The sequence below is a fragment of the Narcine bancroftii genome, chromosome 7 (genome assembly GCF_036971445.1).
Source record: "Narcine bancroftii isolate sNarBan1 chromosome 7, sNarBan1.hap1, whole genome shotgun sequence".
NCBI classification, from domain to species: Eukaryota; Metazoa; Chordata; class Chondrichthyes; order Torpediniformes; family Narcinidae; genus Narcine; species Narcine bancroftii.
This window is the reverse complement of record NC_091475.1, coordinates 22,419,747-22,437,569: the sequence shown is the minus strand read 5'-3', so window position 1 is coordinate 22,437,569 and position 17,823 is coordinate 22,419,747. Positions and strand designations below refer to the sequence as shown.

Sequence of the window (17,823 nt, the reverse complement as noted above, 5' to 3'; positions counted from 1 at the left end):
GACCTGGGCCCTTCGTCAAGGTGAGAGCAAAAAGCAGGCGGGCTCCTAAATAAAAATGTGAGGGGGAGGAGAGAAGAAGGGGCAGGGGGTGGATCACAGACCAACAGGCAAGAAGTCATAAGTGGACATGGATAGGAGGGTAGGAGAGGAAAGCTGAGGATTGATTGTGAATGCAGAGCTGGAGGACAGGAGACGGAGGGACAGGGAAAGAGAGGGTGGCAAGGGTCTGCAGTAACAAAGCTAGCCCCAGTGACGAGGAGGGGGTAATCATCTGGGGGCAGTTGAAGGGAATATGTGGAAGCTAAAGATGAGATTAATGATGGATTAATCTCATCTTTTCTCTCCTGCCATCCATTCCGTGTCCATCGATGGCCTCTTGCCTGTGAGCCTCTGCTCTCCTCCCTACTCCTTCTTCCCTCCTCCCCCTCATCTTTCTGTTCAGATGCCTGTCTGCTTTTTTCTCATACTTTGAAGATGGGCTCAGGCCCAAAATGTTGGTACTATGTGGGACCTGCAGAGTTTCTTCAGCACTTTTGTGCGTTTACTACCATTACAGCATAAAACCATAGAACATTAAAGCACAGGAACAGTCACTTTGGCCCTTCTAGTCTGTGCCAAACTATTATTCTGCCTAGTCCCACTGACCTAGTCCATCGCCCTCCTTACCTCACCCATCCATGAACCTGCCTATATTCTTCTTAAATATTAAAATTGAACCCACATTCATCACTTCAGCTGGCAGCTCGTTCCACACTCCCACCACTCTCTGTGTGAAGAAGTTCCCCTCATGTTCCCCCTAAACTTTTCCCCTTTCACCCTTAACCCACGTCCTCTGATTTGTATTTCACCCACCCTCAATGGATAAAGCCTACCTACATTTACTCTGTCTATACCCCTAAACATTTTAAATGCCTCTATCAAATCTCCCCTCATTCTTCAACAATCCAGGGAATAAAATCCTAACCTGTTTAACCCTTCCCTGTAACTCAGTTCCTGAAGTCCAGGCAACATCCTAGTAAATCTTCTCCACATTCTTTCTATCTTATTGAGATCTTTCCTCCATCTGCAGATTTTATTTTTTCACTCTACAAGAGCAATTCATCTTGTGTCATTTTCCTGCCCTCTCCCAGAAACCATACAAATGATTTCCTTCAGAGTCATTGAATCATCGAGCACAGAAACAGGCCCGTCGGCCCATCAAGTACTCACCTTTTTAAAACTAATCCAACATTAATTTCTTCTTTTTAATTAAATCCACCCTCTGGAGAGAAGCTTTCCATGACATATATTAAAATCCCGCCAACTCCCATGTCTACACTTCCTCACACCCTGTCCCCTGCAAGGATTATGCTCCCTTCTCTCAATTTCTCCGTCTCTGCTGCATCTGCTCCCAAGATGAGGTCTTCCAGTCCAGATCTTCCAAAATACTACCTTCTTCCACAAATGTGGCTTTCCCTCCACCACCATCAGCTCAGCCCTTACCACATCTCCTCCATTGCCAGCTCACCTGCCCTGGCCCCCTCTCCCCCCAGATGCAACAAACATAGAATCCCCCTTGTCCTCACCTCCCACCCCACCAGCCTCTACATCCAATACATCTTCCCCTCTCCTCCCCTCCCTGCCTTCTGTACAGACCACTCCCTCCGTGACTTCCTCGTGCACTCATCCCTCCCTACCAATCACCCCCAACCCCCCAGCTCTTTCCCCTGTGGCCACAGGAGGTTCCACACTTGCATCTCCTCTCTCACTGCAGATTGGAACCCTTTTAGGTGAAGCAACATTTTACTTGCGTATCCGCAGGACTGATTTACTGCATTCTGCATTCCCTTGGTGGCCTTCTCTACATCGGAGAGATTGGATGGAGACTGGGAGATTGCTTTGCTGAGCACCTTTGCTCCATTTGGACCAGTGTCAGGGAACTCCCAGTAGCCAACCATTTCAGTTCTATGTCCCACTCCCATACTCACATGTCTGTCTAACATGGCCTAATGTACTATCCCACCAAGATCACCCGTAAATCAGGAACAATTCCTGATTTTCCATCTGGGCACTCTCCAACCAGATAGCATTAACATCAACTTTTCCTGTTTCTGCTAACCTGCTCTTCCCTCCCCCCTTTTCTTCCCCCTTCCAGCTCTCCTCCTGCTCCTTCCCTCTCTATTCACCCAGCTAACCCTCCTCTGCTGTTGTTCACTCCCTCTCTTTCCCACCTATTACCTCCTACCTTTGTGATCACTCCTCACCCCTACTCTTTTGTTCGGACACTTGCTGACATTTTTCCCTACCTTGATGAAGGGCTCAAGCCCAAAACGTCAGTTAAGTATTTTTATCTTTGCAATGTGAAGGACCCTGTTTGACCTGCTGAGCTTCTCAAGCATGTTGTGTTTTTACTTCAACCACAGCATCTACAGATTCTCGTGTTTTAATTTTAAGTTCATCTTTATCCTCCACAAATTCCCATCATCTACCCCAGATTCTACCCCCTCCGCCACACTAGGGGAATTTACAGTGGACATTTAACTTACCAACCTGTCTGTATTTGCGATGTGGGAGGAAGCCCAGGAGAATGAACAAAACCCACATGGACATCACTGCAGCTTGAATACTAACTCAATGGTGGGGATATTTCCCTCAAAGGAGAACCCCCTTGGCACTGCATCTAACTCCAAAAATCTCAACAAAGGGTCCCAACCCAAGATAATTTCTCTCCATGGCTGAGCCCCTCCAGTTTCTCCCAAAAACACTGACGGAAACGTGTGAGTGGAGATAAGGAGAGGGAGTCTATTCTTCACCACACTGTCTGCTTTGTGGCGTGAATTCATTCCTAGGCTTACTGATGAACAGTGAGTAACAGCACAGGGGGACATTATGGGGTCACTGCAATTCTTGCCTGTCTGCAAAACCACCTGAAAAGACAACGGTGCCAAAGACAAACAGACAAAAGCCCCAGGCATTCACGGTGCTCCTGTTTTACCGTGATCCTTTCATCTCTGTCATCCAGCCGGACTCCATCCTTCTTCCATGAGATTGTGGGCTCTGGATGTCCGCGAGGCGGTTGACACTCCATAACAGCGGGCTCACCAGCAGCCACCATGACATCAGAAGGGTTCTGTCTGAAGTCATCTCGCAGGACTGTGGAGAAAAGAAGAGCACAGTTAGCCCAATGTTTCTCCATTATGGGGGTGAGGCAACTAGGAGAAAGTCAGTACAGTACAGCCATCCTTGCTGTTCTGTACCTCAGTGTTAAACAGAGACAGATCTCTCCCCACTGGTACTGTACCCCAGTGTTACACAGTGACAGACCCGTCCCCACCAATACTGTTCCCCAGTGTTACACAGAGACAGACGTGTCCCCACTGGTACTATACCCCAATGTTATACAATGATAGACCCATCCCCACCAGTACTTTACCCCAGTGTTATACAGTGACAGACCCATCCTCACCAGTACTGTACCCCATTGTTACAGAGACAGACCTGTCCCCACTGGTACTATACCCCAATGTTATACAGTGACAAACCCATTCCCACCAGTACTGTACCCCAGTGTTACACAGTGACAAATCCATCCCCACTGATACTATACCCCAATGTAACACAGTGACAAATCCATCCCCACTGATACTATACCCCAAAGTTATACAGTGACAGACCCCTCCCGACCAGTACAGTACCCCAGTGTACTAATTGACAGACCCATCCCCACCAGTATTGTACCCCAGTCCCCAGCAGTACTGTACCCAGTTTAATGCAGTGACGGACCCACCACCATCAGTACTGTACCCTAGAAACTGAATGAAACCTAACATATTGAACCAATGTAAGAAGATAGAACATTACAGAGAGTCCAGGCCCTTCAGCCCATGATGTTTTGCTGATCTATGTAAATCTACTCCACAACAATAAAAAAACTTCCCTCCCTCCCTCCCATAACCCTCTATTTTAGTTACATCCATGTGCCTGTCTAAGAGTCTTTGGAATGTCTCTGTTGTCTCTTTTCAACATTATATAGTCAATATTAATATCAGAGTAGAAGGAAAATAGTAAGAAAGAATTACAAGGGTGAGAGAGGAAGGCGAGAGGGGGCGAAAGAGTGGGATAGAGGAGAGAGAGGGTTTGAGAGAGAAAGATTGAAAAGAACGGGAGTGAGGGAGAGAGGGAGAAGAATACAGAATGCTATGGAGAGATGGTGTGGCAAATATATAACAGTGAGGATTTTTCAGTGTGAGTGATCGTTTAAAAGAGACAAGAGCTAGAGTAAGAAATTATGGGCTGAGCAAGATTGAAATAGCAAGAGACAGGGTGAGGCAGAGTGAAAGAATGCAAGACAGAGAGTGGATAAGACTGTGGGGGAGACCGTGGGCTCATGCATTGAGATGCCGGTCATATCACATGTTGAATCCATCTTAATCCAACTTGTATTTAATTGAAGGCCAGTGGGGAGAGAAGATCACTGAAGGACTGTGGGAGGAACCCATTACAGAACTCAAACTAATAACAAGCTGGTGTAAATCCTTCCCCCACTCGGGAGGAAAATGACAGTCTGAAAAGAGTCGGAACTTCTGAAGTGTCCCATACCTTGAGCGATTAGCTGGCCTTTGAGTACTGAGTAATTAGTGTCTCACTAACTACACAGCAGTGTCCAAACACTGTCTACTCAGCAATATGATTAAACATCTTAAAACAGGTCAATACTCTGCACATCAAAAAAGAAGCAAGGAGGAGGGGGGAGAGCCGCAATTAGGCAGGAAGACGTCAGCCTCAAGTTTCTCATTGAGCTAACCATCAAACTCGAAACACCTGTGGCGCAACAGATTGGGGAGCAGAAGGGAAGTCTGGAGGGGCACTCTCTGGAGACAGCAAACCCCAAAACTGTAAGATACAGGAGCAAAAATATGCCATTCAGCCCATCAAGTCTGCCTGCCATTTAATTATGAGTTGATCCATTGTACAACTCAGCCCCACTGCCCGACCTTCTCCCTGTAACTTTTTTTATCCTGCTGACGCTGGGATCCAGAGCAACAAACAAACTGCCAGAAGAGCTCAGCAGATCGAACGGTGTCCGTGGGACAGTAAGAGGTGGTAGAGGGGCCAGGACAGAACTCTTCGTCAAGATAAAGTTCCCCCCTATGGAGGCGGACGTGTGAATGGGACTAGAAAGATACCAGGCCAGAACCCTACTTCCAGATCAACTTCACCCCTTCAGAGGGGGATCTGTGCATGGGAGTTAAGTCCTCAATCAAGACAAGTCAAGTTTATTGTCATCCGATTGTATGAGTATAATCCGACAAAATAAGGTTCTCTGGCCTTCAGTGCAAAACACGATGGCACGCAACCAAATTTAACACACATACAGACAAACAATACACATGCAGCACAAGAATTTCATCTAGAAATATAAATAAATATATATTTTTTTGGTTGGTTAGTGTGAATAGCATTCTCACTGCCTGTGGGAAGAAGCTGTTCCTCAGCCTGGAGGTTCTGGCTCTGATTCTCCTGTTTCTTTCCTGATAGGAGCAGCTGAAAGATGCTGTGCAGGATGGAAGGGAATCTCAATTATTTTGCACGGCCACTTCGGACAACGATCCTGGTAGATCAGATCGATGGTGGGGAGGGAGACTCCAGTGACCCTCTCTGCCACTCTTATGGTCCTGTTGATTGACCTCTGATCCATTTCTCTTCTCCAACATACCACACTGTGATGCCGCCAGCCAGAATGCTCTCAATAGAGCTCCTGTGGAAGGTTGACGTGATGTTGGCCAGTAGCCTTGCCCACTTCAGTCTTCTCAGGAAATGCAGTTGCTGTGGTGTCTTCCTGACAAGTGAGGAGATGTTGTGTATTCAGAATAGGTCACTACTTAAGAGAACTCCAAGGAACTTGGTGCTCTCCACTCTCCTCACTCAGAGTTGTTGATGTGTAGTGGTTGTTCCTGTTCCAACTGAAGTTCTTGATCATCTCCTTTATCTTGTCCTCATTGAGACTCAGGTGGCTACTCATGAAATTTTCCACCTCTTCTCTGTAGTGCAACTCATCTTTGTTGCTGATGAGGTCACCGACTGTTGTTCCATCTGCAAACTTGATGACACTGTTGGAATTGGAGCTGGCAATGCAGTCGTGGGTCAGTAGAGTGAACAGGAGCGGTCTAGTCACACACCCCTGAGATGTGCCAGTGCTGAGCATGGCAGTGCTCAACATTGAGAGTGGGTAGCTTGGACAATGAGGCCAAGATAAAAGGAGATCATCTGTGTCCAAGAGCCATCTACTGTGATCCTTTATGGATCTCTGCAGAGCTTCCGAGTGGATCCATCCTGACATCTTGATCTCAAGGTTGGAAGATTAACAGAACCTACTTCTCAAAACACGTGGATCAGTCAACCCATAGGTCACTGGAGTGGCGCAAAGAGCAGACCTGCTGCCTTGCTCTTCCCAGGACCCCGATTTAATCCTGATCACCGGCACTGTCTGTGTGGAGTTTGTATGTTGTGACCCCGTCGTTAGTCGTCGGCCGTATCACAGGCTGATGTCTGCCATGTGGCCGAGTGGAAGCACAGAAATGCTGGAGGAACTCAGCCGGTCTCACAGCGTCCACAGGAGGTAAGGCCTCAGCCCCGAAAGGCCGGTTGTACATCCTTACCTCCTGTGGACGCTGTGAGACCGGCTGAGTTCCTCCAGTATTTCTGTGTTTCAACCACAATCACAGTGCCTGCGGACTTTTGTGTTTCACTCCAGAATGGAAAAGTAGTGGGGAATGGGGTTGTTCTGTGGGCTAGAAGTGGTTTCCTTTGATCTTGTCAGGAAGTAAAGGGGTATAGGGAGTAGGTTAGCAGAAACCGGAGAATTCGGCATCTGGTCTGTCGAGCATGCTCCACCATTCTTTTGTTTTTCAATATTTTTATTGAATTTTACATAAGAGTACATACACGCATGAAGGAATGATGCATAAAACTAACATAAACTGTAATAAAGCAGACAAGCACAATGTCACAGAAAAATAATTCTTCGGCAACAGCATTGTTTATAGGTAAACTGACAGAATGAGAGAGAGAAAAAAAGGAAAAGAAAAAAAAAATCAATATAATTAACTAATCTAAACCCCAAACCATTCCTAAATTGCATGGCAACGTAGACAAAAAACTGCCAGTAAAAACGCAAAATCACAAGAATCACCGAGAACCTGATGAAGATTCCCATTAGAGGTCGTGAAAATTAATCAATTAATTAATCGTACAGGGATTGTAGGTCAATAAGGGGTAAATGGGCAGCATGGGCTTGTGGGTCACAATGACCTGTTATTGTGCTGTGTGTCTAAAATGTAAAAATAAATATCCCTGAATCTTGAGGCTATATGCCCTTGTAGAAAGTGATAAAGATCAGGAAGAATAAGATAATAGAGGGTTTAGATTGGGTGAACAGGGGGAAACTATTGGGCAATAAAACAAAAATGTGGAAGTCACTGCCTGTGAAAGCAATGGAAGGGAGTTACCTGGAGCTTCCAAATCAAAAGACAGATGATGGTACACCAAAACAAAGCCAGGAATTGCTATAATTGCTTGATACTTCAGCAAACATCTGTGGAGAGAGAAGCAGGCTGTGTTTCAGGTCTCTCCTTCCACATGGGTTGCCTGACCAGCTGAGGGCTTCCTTCAGAAGGTAGCTGGATGGTCACTTGTGGGGAAATATACTGATGGGCTCTGGAGAAGGAGCATGGGGGGGCCAAATAATTTCTCCATGAGGCAACAACATGGACTTGATGGGCTGAATGGCCTCCAAACTGACATTGGAGTGCAGCAACTCTCTGCAGTGCTCCCAGCAGATCTTTCCACATGTGCAACAACTGTTGTGATTCTCCCACCACTGCCCTGTGAACTGGTATGCTTTGCCTCCACTTCAACCAGCAGGTGGGCGTTCTCCATTACATCACGGACCTCTGGATTCCGTCCCCTCTATGTCCACAGGAGGAGGCCATTTTTCCCCTCCCATTGTTCTCCTCCTCAATGGGATTAAATAGAATTTGTGGACAAACTCTAAGTTGACCTCTGCTCCCCTTCCTCCCAATTCTTTAATATTTTGAGGTTAACACATGCAGGCAAGGAAGGCAGAACATTTGAAGGAGCATTTGTAACTATAACCATAGAGCATTACTGCACAGATAACAGGCCCTCAAGACTTTATAGTCTGTGCCAAACTATTATTCTGCCTGGTCCCACTCTCCTGCATCCAGTCCATAGGCCTCCATACCCCTCCTACCCCTGTATTTCTCCAAATTATTCTTAAATGTTAAAATTGAGCCCACATTCACCACTTCAGCTGGCAGCTAGTTCCACACTCCCATCAACTCTGAGTGAAGTTCCCCCTAAACTTTTCCCCTTTCACCCTTAATCCTCTGGTTTGTATCTCACCTACCCTCAGTGGAAAAAGCATACTTGAATTTACTCTGTCTATACCCCTCATAATTTTGTGTACCTTGATCAATTCTCCTCTCACTCTTATATGCTCCAGGGAATAAAGTCCTAACCTGTTTAACCTTTTCCTGTAACTCAGTTCCTGAAGTCTTGGCAACATCCTTGGGAGCCACGGTTGACATAAAAGCGCAACACCTTTACAGTGCCAGCGATCAGGACTAGGGTTCGAATCCCTCGCTGTCAGTAAGGAGTTTATACATTCTCCCTGTGTCTGTCTGGGTTTTCCTCAAGGACTCTGGTTTCCTCCCACCATTTGAAACATACTGGGGGTGTGTGATTGGGCAGCATGGAAAAAAAATTAAATCTTCTGTGCAGACAGGTTCTGCAGATGTTTCACATTCACCACGACTGAGGTTGGCTTCTTAAATGGGAAATTATTTTGCTGCTTATATTTAAATTCCCCAACTTCTGGGATGAGTTTTGAACCTTGCATCTCAGCATCAATGTGGTCGACCATTCCGGATGCCAGTCCTGTACCAGCTGAGAGACCCAGCTTTTTATCAACAGCCAATTAACCGCCAGCATATTGAAATCAGATCACTAATTGCACTTAATCTTACAGCAGTTAAGTGGAACATTTTGAATAACTTGATTGTAGGTGAATTTAAGGTGGATGTCGGGACCCCCATGGGAAGGAACAAAAATGAATGATAGCCGCAAATGATCACTAAATGGAGAGTGGAGAAAATCCTTCACCCAGGGAACTGAATGGGTCATTATCGCGTGCACTGAGGTACAGTGAAAAAAACATTGTTTTGCGTCCTATCCAGGCAGGTCAAACACTTGCACAAGAACAATGCAGGAGAAACTTAGCTGGTCGAACAGTACATTTTATACAGCGAAATTAAAGATACAAATGCAACGTTTCGGGCTTGAGCCCTTCATCAAGGTATGAGCAAAAGGTAGGCAGGCGCAGTACAGCAGGAAGAGCAATGGCAAAATTGCAGGGTAGTGAGAAGACCACAGTTAAACAGAGCAGGGGCATCATTTATCATTAATAAGGGTCTGATATCAGCAAGAGAGATACTATCCTGGAATCTGGAGCCCACCCCCAACAGGTAGACTGAGACCAGTTATGCTCCGTAAGGTCCACTGCCTGATCCTGTTGCTGACGGCTCCGTACAGGCTTCAGACAGCCTGTTAAAGAACTGATGGTGGTTTTTTAAAATCTCGCAACCACAGAGGTATGTGTCCAAGATGACAGGGCCTGTGATGGGCAGCAGGCCACAAGGGGGTTGCAGACTCTGCGGGGAGCAGCAGACTGGCGCAGGCACCAGAAATGGGGAGAACACCCCTCCCCCCCACCCCATCCCCACGAGAAGCAGCGTGGGAGACAGCCCTATAGGGAAGGTGACCAAGCTGACTATCAAGGGGCTCAGTGGTTGAAGGATCCACCTTAGGCTGCAGGCTGTGGGTGACTTACAGTCACAGGCTGCAGGCTGCTGGAAACTAGCTCGTGGAAACCAGGTATTGGAACTGGGATTCGAGAGGGTGCTGAGGGCTTTTGAAGGGTCTTGGACACTGAAGGTTTCTTGATCCGATTGGAGGTTTGGATCGCCAATGAATTGCACAGGTGTCTGTGCGGCTGCAGAGGCTGCGGGAGCACTGGAGTGTCTGAAGGGACCCACTTTCGATTCTCTTTCTCCTATTGTTAGGGGCACTGGGCAATAAAAATGGCAGCCTTTTGCCTTACAGCAGGCAAAAGTTGAAGTACATCACATGTATTACATTTTTATGTATTATTATGAGACAATGAATAATGGAATGCAAGGATAGGATAATAGGAACTGGGACACTGCAGAGGAAAGATTGGCAAAAATATGGCCAATCTTTAAATTCTTATCATGTATTTCGAGTCAAAGCCCTTTTTGCAAGGATATCATGCAATACTGTCGGTTTTGTTTTTTTTACCCTGAACCAAACAATGCTGGCAGGATGCTGCCCCAGAGTGCAATTTTACATAGCATGCTGGCATTCCAGAAGCAAAAGAGGCATGATGTGTAACACAACAGCATCAGTGCCTAATGTGACAGCTCACCCTTTTTGCACGGACAGCGATTCAGCCCTGTGACGACCGCAATGACCATTTGGTGTTCGTATCTTTTACACAGAATGGCATGGCACAATAAAGGTGCAATATTTCTGCCTTGAAGAGACTGCGTAAAAGAGGCTTCCTGAGAGTCAGACAGCGTGGAAACCGGCCTTTCAGCCCATCTGACTCGCGCTGACCTGAGTGTCCCACCCACGAGTCCTACCTGTCTGTGTTTAGCCCACATCACTCTAAACTGGCCATTCTCAACAGGCACATACAGTCCAACTGGGATCCATAGCACATTTAAGGTGATTTCTTTTCACCTCACATAACATAAATATTGGCTTATATTTTTTTTCTGTAGTCGGTAGGAGAGAAGTACAGAAGAAACTATATCTTGATTGTTTCACAGAGAATGGGCCCCATAACCTTTGAGCAGAGTCCTGGGGGGACCATGGCCCAAAAATAAGTTTGAGAATGGTTGCTCCGAACCTATCCTATCCATGTATCCATCAATTTTTAAAATAAAAACATTGCAATAGTACCTGCCTCAACCACCTCCTATGACAGCCTGTTTCATACACTCACCACCCTCTGTGTATAGGTTCCTGCCAGGAATCTAGTTTTTGGGTCAAACATTCTTTCTCATCTTCTGTGATCACTACAAACTCCAAATTTATCTCGATAGATGACTTATTGCTTTTTATCTTCATCTCTCTTCAAAACACCTGATCAAGGAATGACTGGACTGTAATAATTGTTAAAAAAAACTTGATTCATAACACCCTCCAAGGATGAAAAACAACGTCAGTCTGCTTTTCGCTAACGCTAGAGCCATGCAAGTTCATGAGGACAGCTCCAGCATAGCCACCGACCTCCCATTCATGAAATGTATCTACAGCTCAAGAAAACAACCAGCAGTGATACTTTGTGAGGAGTTTGAGGGGATTCGCTATGTCACCAAAGACTCTTTCAAGTTTCTACAGGTGTACCGTGGAGAGGGTTCTGATCAGTTGCATGACTGTCTGGTATGGAGGGGCCAATGCACAGGACAGGAAAAAAGTTGTGAACTTGGGCAGCGACCTCATGGGCACCAGTCTTTACTCCATTAAGGGCTCATCAAGAGGTGGTGGTTTAAGAAATCAGCCTCTATCATCAAAAACTCTCAGCACCCAGGCCATGCCCATTTCACACTGCTACTATCAGGAAAGAGGTACAGGAGCCTGAAGATGAACACCCAATGGTGCAAAAACAGCTTCTTCCCCTCCGCCATCAGATTTCTGAATGGACAATGAACCACAGACACTAATTTTATTCTTCTTTTACACTAATTTATTTTTTTTTTTAAATAGCATGTTTGGAAACATAATCTATATTTTTTGCTGATGTAATGCACAATAATGCTGTTGCAAAACAATGAATTTTGTGATGCATGTTCATGGCAATAAAATCAGATTCTAACACCATCAAGGACCCCCATCACCCTGGTCACAATCTCTTCTCACTGCTACCATCAGTAATAAGGCTGGCACCTCTAGGATCAAGACCAAATTTTTTTTTCCCTAACAGGCTGTTGATCCTTCCTACATCACCCAAATGACAGGCAAACACCATTTTAAGCAATTAATTTGCATTAAATGATTAATAGAATCAATGGGAATAACTACAATGAATCCCTATCCTTTCAGATCGTCCATCAAGACTTATAAAAATGTGTTTTAAAAGCATCTTTTAGCAGCATATAATGCCAAAACTGTTAAGGTTAATAAAAATAATTATGATCTTTTTCATTTACTTCATAATTACATCATAACTAAACTATTTTAGAAAAATATTGGTCCAAAAGTTAACTGCACAGATTTTGAATTTTTTCCCTCATTATACAATTTCCTCTCGCTGGCGATCGCTTTTTCTAAATTGCTGCAGACTTCCATGCTTCTTTCCATGTTAGGATCGACATTTAGATAAAAATGCTTGGCGCTTTCAACGAGCTCAAATCCTTTTTGAGAAATTCTGTAAAATTTTGCAGCAGCCTTTTTATCGGCGCCAGCAGCTTCCTCTGGAATTCTCGCGTTGTGTAATCCTGTTTGATGCTTAAAGTGGTTAAACCAATCTAAACGGGCAGCAAAAGTTTCTGTATCCCCTTGAAATTTATTTCCTTTAAGCATCGAAGAGATGTTTCAAGCTTTGGTTTGAATGTTTTTTGTAGAAAGTGGTGTTCGCTTTTGGTTACAATCTCCAATCGAAAGTGGCCGTTTCATTTCAATCATTAATGGGCTCCTGCTTCGAGTCTTTTTTGTGCTTAGAGAAACTGATGCAATTTTACCTTGATCTTTATATTCGTGCTTCTTACTTAAAATTATCCGTACCGTCGACTCATAGTAGCCCAGATCGTGTCTGATTTCACATTGCTGGCACCGCCTTCACATCATTTAATAACTTTGTTTTTCTTCTAAAGTGATTGCTTTTCTTTTCCTTTTAGTATCACTGTTGGATTCTTTTAGATGCTTTCTTTTAACCATATTTAATAGGTCCTAGAACGCTTCCACCAGCGTTGTCTCCGCTCCATCCTCAACATCCATTGGAGCGCTTTCATCCCTAACGTCGAAGTACTCGAGATGGCAGAGGTCGACAGCATCGAGTCCACGCTGCTGAAGATCCAGCTGCGCTGGATGGGTCACGTCTCCAGAATGGAGGACCATCGCCTTCCCAAGATCGTGTTATATGGCGAGCTCTCCACTGGCCACCGTGACAGAGGTGCACCAAAGAAAAGGTACAAGGACTGCCTAAAGAAATCTCTCGGTGCCTGCCACATTGACCACCACCAGTGGGCTGATAACGCCTCAAACCGTGCAACTTGGCGCCTCACAGTTTGGCGGGCAGCAACCTCCTTTGAAGAAGACCGCAGAGCCCACCTCACTGACAAAAGGCAAAGGAGGAAAAACCCAACACCCAACCCCAACCAACCAATTTTCCCCTGCAACCGCTGCAATCGTGTCTGCCTGTCCCGCATCGGACTTGTCAGCCACAAACGAGCCTGCAGCTGACGTGGACTTTTTACCCCCTCCATAAATCTTCGTCCGCGAAGCCAAGCCAAAGAAGAATAGGGGGGGGGGGGGGGGGGCGTGACACACTGAGTCTCACTGTCATTTGTGGATATTTTATTTAGGGCCGTTCACATGATCTACTTGTAACTTGAGTTTTCCAGAAAGACTTTGTGGTAACTGAACAATTACACGCGTAAAACAGGAAATGGTCGCAGTAATTGAATTTCGTGTTGATGTAGCGTATAACGGAGTTTGGCTGTATAACTGCACCAACACCACCGAATATCTGAAGTTCAAATTTATTGTCAGAGCATGACATCACATACAACGCTGAGATTCTTTTCCTACCTGCAATATTGAACCATGAAGAACTGCCACTGCGAATATTTATTTTTCCTTTTATATCGATTACTCTTTACTTAGTACACTGTGGTAGTTAAATTTAAATTAAAAATTTAAATTTAGACATACAGCACGGTGACAGGCCATTTCAGCCTGCAAGTCCATGCCACACAATTTACACCCATTGAACTACACTCCCAGTATGTTTTTGAATGGTGGGAGGAAACTGGAGCCCCTGGAGAAAGCCCACGCAGACACGGGGAGAATATACAAACTCCTTCCAGACAGTGCGGGATTCGAACCCAGGACCAGTCCCAATCGCTGGCGCTGTAAAGGCATTGCGCTAACTGCTACGCCAATTATGCCATTGTACTTGGTGGATTTGATATTGCATGTGAATTAAGAATTTCAGTGCATCTGTATATTGTGCAGTAAAACCCATGTTATCCAGAATTCAAGCAACAGCTGCCTCAAGCAACTGGCAAAATGAAATTGCAGAAAATAAATAGGTGCAAAATATGGAAGTTTAAAATTGACGTCCCTTGTGATAGTTTGCCAATAACACAACACGCAATCTCAAGAAACCAGAAAATTCACTTATCCAGCAACTACCAATCTCCATAGGTCCTGGGTACCAGGGGTTTAACTGTATTTATGGATATGACAATACACTCTCATACATATATTTCAATCCCATTCACTTCCTCTCTACAACCCCATCACTCACCTTCACATCAACTCCATCCCCACATCTCTCAGCCCTCTCATATCAGATTATCTCATTCACGTATCTGCTCTTTAAAATAGCCAGGGAAGTTTTTGAACTTTGGTGCAATGATAAAGGACAATAACTGCCAATGACATCACCTTGGTGTGAAGGAGGACACTCAGGAGACTGCAGGCACTAGAATCTGAAATGAAACACTATCTGCTGGAAAGATTCAGCAGACTGAGCAGCATCAACAGGAGAAAAGATATGGCTAATGTTTCAGGATGGAACCCCTTCATCGAGACACCTAGTGGTGAGTGAATTTTAGTCACTGGTGGGAACCGGCCTGGGTCCTTCAGTCCAGACTCCACCTTCCCACTGCCTGAGGCTTGGATTCCTGTTTGTTTTTTTTAAATGTTCTTTAATATTTAGACATAACAGTGCCTTCCAGCCCACAAGCCCATGCCACCCAATTAACCTACAACCCCCATACATTTTGAAGGGTGGGAGGAAACCCATGCAGTCACAAGGAGAACGTAAAAACTCCTTACAGACAACGGCAGTTGCAAACCTGGTTAGCATTGCGCTAACCGCTACAGTTCTAAGCCCTCTTCCCATTCTGTCTCGTGCTAAGGGTATCTCCATATCCTGTCCCATCCTCCATCACTTCTTCCTGGGGATTCATCTGAAACTAAAACATCAGTAGAATTGTTTGTCAGTGTCTCTTCATCCTTCCTGGGCGACATGATTTATTTCTGCAATGCTGTAGTTAGTGCAATCGGAAATTCCCCAATGCAATATAAAAATGATGATGAATGTCTGTTTAATGCTATTAGTTCCTGAACTCTGTAAGTTCGGGCTCATGTTGTGCTGGTTACGTCAGCCTCAGGTTGCCTTCGCATGTCACGCCGGTGGGTTGACTAATGGGCAATTGCTTGAGTCTCCCAGAGATGATGTCACACCCGTTGACAGCTGGTGGGTCCTGACATGGAACCAAATCACTCAGAGACGCCTGGGGAATCACAGCTGTGTTTCTCTCCTTCTCCCCTGAAACCTTCTTAACTTTGGACAAACACGACGACTCAGCATAGTATGCATCCAATTCAGCCAAAGGAGTTGGGGCCATTTTAGCCGATATTGTCATTGGAATCAACATGATTACAATAGATTATCTGGGAATTATTTCGCTGCTTGAGAGAGCTTCATAAAAATTAGTTGCCACAATTCAGCATGGATAGAGCAGTAGTTAGCACAATGTTGTTACTGTGCCAGCAACCAGGTTGCAAATCCGGCGCTGTCTGTAAGGAGTTTGCATGTTCTCCCTGTGTTTGTGAGATAACAAATCTTCAGCGACACCATAGTGCAAGAAAACAAGTGGTGTTTCAATGACCAGCCCTTTTGTGGTGTCGGAGCAGTCCTTGATTAATGTATCATTCAGAGGTTCAGGAGCTGTTGGATTAAAACTGTTCGGGAATCCAGAGGTGCTGGTTTTCAGGCTTCTGTACTTTCTGCCTGAAAGTAGCAGTGGAAAGAGGTTATGACCAGGGTGATGGGGACCTTTATGATGTTGGCTGCCTTCTTGAGGCAGCATCTCACATGGGTGACTGCAATAGATGAGAGATTGGAGCATATGATGGACCCAGCCTCCTGCTTACCTGGGCACGTGAATTACCAAACCAGTTACATCCACAGTGCACTAATACAGCATTCAACGGCATGCCACATCTCAGAATTCTTAGAGGGTAGCAAGGCATTGATGTCCCTTCAAGGTTGCTTCAGCAGGAGAGAACTTCTGATATTTCATTTAGAAATTTTGGTACAGATTTGTTCATTACAGAAGGGTGAATTTCGATTCCAAATGCCGCTGATAATTTTGATTAGCCAGTCATGTTAATGTTAAATGCTGCCATTGTCATGGTTAAGTAAGGCAGCATGGTTAGCTTAGCGGCTAGCGCAATGCTATTACAGTGCCAGTGACCAGGTTCACACTGTCTGAAAGGAGTCTGTACATTCTCCTCATGCTTGTGGGTGCATCCTCTGGGGGCTCCGGTTTCCTCCCACAGTTCAAAACGTATCAGGGTTGCACGTGTTCTTGGACCGATAGGGCCTGTTACCATATTTACGTAAACTCTTTGGTGGATCCAAAACAGCACTAGGGCGTAGAGTCTTACTGTGCGCTGCCTGTATAGCACACAAATTAAGCTTTTCTGCACCTCTGCATACATGACAAGAAACACTTTCATTTAAATCTATTACTCAAACTGCTGCAACGCAGGGATTGGACTGAACCAAATAATCTCTTTCAGACTCCCCACTATCGAGAACAGGGAACAATGCCATCTGAGAGCAGCACCAATCATCAAGGATCCATTCCACCCTGCACATGCTTTGTTCTTGCTGCTGCCATCAGGAAAGAGGTATAGGTCCAACCAGACTCGCCCCACCAAGTTCAGGAACAGCTGCTCCCCCTCCACAATCAGACACCTCAACAACAAACTCAATCAGGGACAGATTTAAGGACTCTTGTGCACTTTATTGATTTTTTAAAATTCTCTTTGTATGGCACAGTCTGTTTGTTTACATTTGTTATCTGTTTACAGTTCTTTATTGGTTTGCATGTGGACTGCCAACAATTGATAACTCTGCCTTGCCCACAGGTAAAAGAATCTCAGGGTTGTATGTGATGTCATGTATGTACTCTGACAATAAATCTGAAATCTGACCACTGTGTTCTACCGGTACTATGCACGGGGCATGAAGTTGTGTTGTTCTCAATATAAACTTTATCACGGCACCTTGGTAAATGTAGCAATACATTTTGAGGGTCAGAAAACGAGTGAATGTAATGTCAAACTCATCATTAAGATTTGTGGCTAGGGTAGCCATCACACCAGACATCATCCAGACACAAGAGGCAAAGGAATTCCCTTCTGTATAATACAAATAGTGATTGAAACTTGATTCTTCCACTTGATGCGAGACCAAGACATTGATTGAGAAACCCTGTATCTCTCCCAGAAGAGAGAAATACAAACAGATCTGGGACAGGAAATTCCTTAGCATGTGTTATAATGGCTCATCTATTATAATGGTTTCCTCTGTGATCTCCAGAGTTCTTCTTTTGGTTCCCACACCATTGCACCAAATCCATCTCAGCCATTGCTCCGTGCTTGCACACCAATGCCTCTACTTTCTTGGAAGACAAAGGATGTTCACCATGTGTTCCC

At 45.1% G+C, this 17,823-nt stretch overlaps 1 protein-coding gene across 1 annotated transcript in view; it reads right to left on the bottom strand.

The window, feature by feature from the left end:
- robo1 (roundabout, axon guidance receptor, homolog 1 (Drosophila)) overlaps positions 1–17,823 on the bottom strand; it is a 523,895-nt gene that overhangs the window by 123,388 nt on the left and 382,684 nt on the right. The window contains exon 5 of the mRNA XM_069892429.1: positions 2,975–3,132. Within this exon, the coding sequence (XP_069748530.1) occupies positions 2,975–3,132 (158 nt within the window). The remainder of the gene's footprint in view (positions 1–2,974; positions 3,133–17,823) is intronic.